The sequence below is a fragment of the Oryza sativa genome, chromosome 1 (assembly GCF_034140825.1).
Source record: "Oryza sativa Japonica Group chromosome 1, ASM3414082v1".
Classification (NCBI taxonomy): Eukaryota; Viridiplantae; Streptophyta; class Magnoliopsida; order Poales; family Poaceae; genus Oryza; species Oryza sativa.
In genome coordinates, this window is record NC_089035.1 from 26,405,918 (window position 1) to 26,408,726 (window position 2,809).

Below are 2,809 nucleotides of genomic sequence, written 5' to 3' on the forward strand. Positions count from 1 at the left end.
CCGCAATCTCAAGCGGTCACTGATCACAACTCAACAAAACACAAATTAAACAAACTTAAGTTGTGAAAATGCTAGCTGTGCATACGATTGTTATGCACGATTCTCGTACGATTACGATTGTTATGTACGATTCTCGTACGATTACTAACGGATGGTGAACCTTACTTGTTGCATCGCTAGGAAACAGCTGGACAACATCGTACTAGCTTCGTATGTGACATATCGTATGTATAGTAGCTCTCAATATTTACTAGGTATATACCTATATAGACAGACCCATATTCAGATTCATAAACATAATTTTTCATTGACTGGGTGTAATTGAGCTGTTTGGTGCACTCATTTAAAATGGAACATATAGCTAAGTGTTTCTTTATGAATCTAGTCTTTCCTTGCTCTATCTTGTTTTAACACTCCACGGGTTTCATATTTATACCCCCAATTTTGACAGTAAAATACAGGAAAATTAAGCTTACGAATAAATAAAGTGATTTACATAATAAATAAATAAAGTGATTAGAAAAACAACTTCGGAAAACAGATGTACTCCGGCAGTCCGGCATTCTGTCGGTCCCACATTATGGCAGAGACAAATGCATGAGAACAAAGACAATTGATGCAGTTCGATAATAATCATTACTATCACATAATCTTTCTGGATAATACAACACTGTTCACCGGTCATCCCTGCTCCTTCCTGATATCTGGATCTCCCTTCTTTCACTGGAGCCTGGAGGAGAAGGACCATCTGCCTCTAAGTCACCTGACTCTAGGTTCACTGACTCTAGGTTTGTAGCAAAAAGAACCTATATGTTAGTAACTCAAAATCACATAACTTATATGTTAGTAACTCAAAATCACATAACTTAAGTTAAAAGATCTTAATCATCTTTCGCTAGTACAATACCAATTGAGATCACCCATCACTGGATTAGAAAATGACGTCCTAGACCTTCTTGAGTACTGTTTACTAAAGAACTTACCATACTTTCTCTGTATATAGGAGTGATATCTTTAGATTAAGCTCGTTCGACTTAAATTATACGACTTTCAGTTACTGATATGTGAATCCTCTTTGCTATAGACCCATACGTCAGTGACACTAAACTCACATGATCGAACACCTCAGTCCAATAACTCCTAGGCACCAAACAAAGTGCCCAAAAAAACATAAAAGAAAGAAAAAATAATTCCATTTCAATCCCAGTTTCCATATGCATATTATTCCAGAACCACTCATACCGTCACACTACCTACTAAAGTACTACTAGCCTACAACAGGAAACAACAAAGCATGCAAGAACTGACACGATACAAGAAAACGTGAGAATGGGAGACGCTCGAGTGATCAAACTCTAAGGAGGTAGACGCTGAGCTCCGGGCCGCCATTGTTGTTGCTGCCGCTGCCGCCGCAGTCCGGGTTCATCATGTAGAACGCCTCGGAGTCGCGGGAGCCAACGACGCGCTCGAACCGCGCGCGCATGTACATGACGTCGCCCTCCCCGCCGCCGCACGCCGCCGGTATGACACCCGCGCCCATGGACACGGGCTCCAGCGCGCGCAGCACGCGCCAGTCCGCGGCGCCGCACTCGCGCCGCACCGCGTACCCGCAGCTCCTGCCGTTGCAGTACGCGCGCCACACCGTCTCCTCCACCAGCTTCCTGCCGCCGGCGCTGGAGGAGGAGGAGGAGGAGGAGGAGGAGGAGGGGGCCGCGGCGGCGGTGGGGAACGCGCAGGCGCCGCCGCCCTTGGCGCGCTCGCACTCGAGCGCGATGCGCACGAGGCCCGAGGCCATCTCGCGCACCAGCGACGCCGTGGGCGCGGCCAGCTCCAGGAGCAGCGCGGGGCACGCGCGCGGGTCCACCTGGAACGCGAGGTGGACGTGGCCGCGGCGGTGCCCGTAGAGCGTGCCGGTGAGCCGGGCGCCGAGCCCGACCTGGCGGTGCCGGCCGGCGAGGGCCGCGGCCAGCGCCGTGCGCAGGCGGGACACGGCCGTGCGTCCCTTCCTGCGCTGCTGCTGCGGCTGCTGCTGCTGCTGCTGCTTGAGCGGCTTGCAGGGCGGAGGGGACACGAAGTCCTCGGAGTGGAACGACGGGCAGGTGGAGGAGAAGGCCATGGTGGCCTCCTCGTCGTCCTCTGCCTTGATGAAGTCGTCCTCCCCTGCATTGCTGGCGCCATGGCTGCTGCTCTTGCCAAGAACTGGCCACTTGAAGTGCCTCCTGGAGAAGGAGAAGGATGACTCGTGAGGGCTCCTCGCCATGATGGTCCTCATCGTTTGTTGCTGAAGAGAGTGTGTGTGACCGCGGTGTGTTCTTTTCTACTACCCGTTTCCGAGTGGAAGAGGAGGCGGCGAGGAATGGAGGTTTTGTACTGCGGGGGGAGACTGGTGAGCAGAACCCACCAAACTGAGCAGACAGGAGAGGAGAGAAGAGAAGAGAAGAGAAGCGATGGGAGGAGTGTGAGAAACTCTTGGCTTTGTCTGCTACCTGGTCTGCTTCTGTTCTGTTTTGTTGTGTTTTTTTGATGAGGAAATGGAAGACAGGGTGCAGATTATAGCAGAGAGGGCATGGGCCAGGCAGTCGTGCAGGAGAAATGTGGCTCTACCATTCTTTTTTTTTTTCAACTTATGTACAATTCCATTTGATAAATGTTCAGTCAGTTGCTCACAGCTAGCTATACCTTCATCCCAAAATACACCTATGAAAATTCTTTTGCTATACAACCGAATAGGTTTAGTCTGTCGTAAACAGTAATATATTTGTTCATTTTAAGATCAAAAAGTAATAGTCAAGAAATATTTATGTTTCAA

General features: G+C 49.5%; 1 protein-coding gene across 1 annotated transcript; it reads right to left on the bottom strand.

Annotated features, from left to right (window-relative positions):
- Positions 1 to 1,176: 1,176 nt before the first annotated feature.
- LOC4326563 (protein MIZU-KUSSEI 1) lies at positions 1,177 to 2,525 on the bottom strand. Its single transcript, XM_015787346.3, has one exon. The coding sequence runs from the start codon at positions 2,270 to 2,272 to the stop codon at positions 1,349 to 1,351; it is 924 nt and encodes a 307-aa protein (XP_015642832.1). The 5' UTR covers positions 2,273 to 2,525; the 3' UTR covers positions 1,177 to 1,348.
- Positions 2,526 to 2,809: the final 284 nt, after the last annotated feature.

Coding starts and splice junctions, on each gene's coding strand:
- LOC4326563 (XM_015787346.3), bottom strand. CDS start 2,272: ATGAGGACCATCATGGCGAGGAGCCCTCACGAGTCATCCTTCTCCTTC.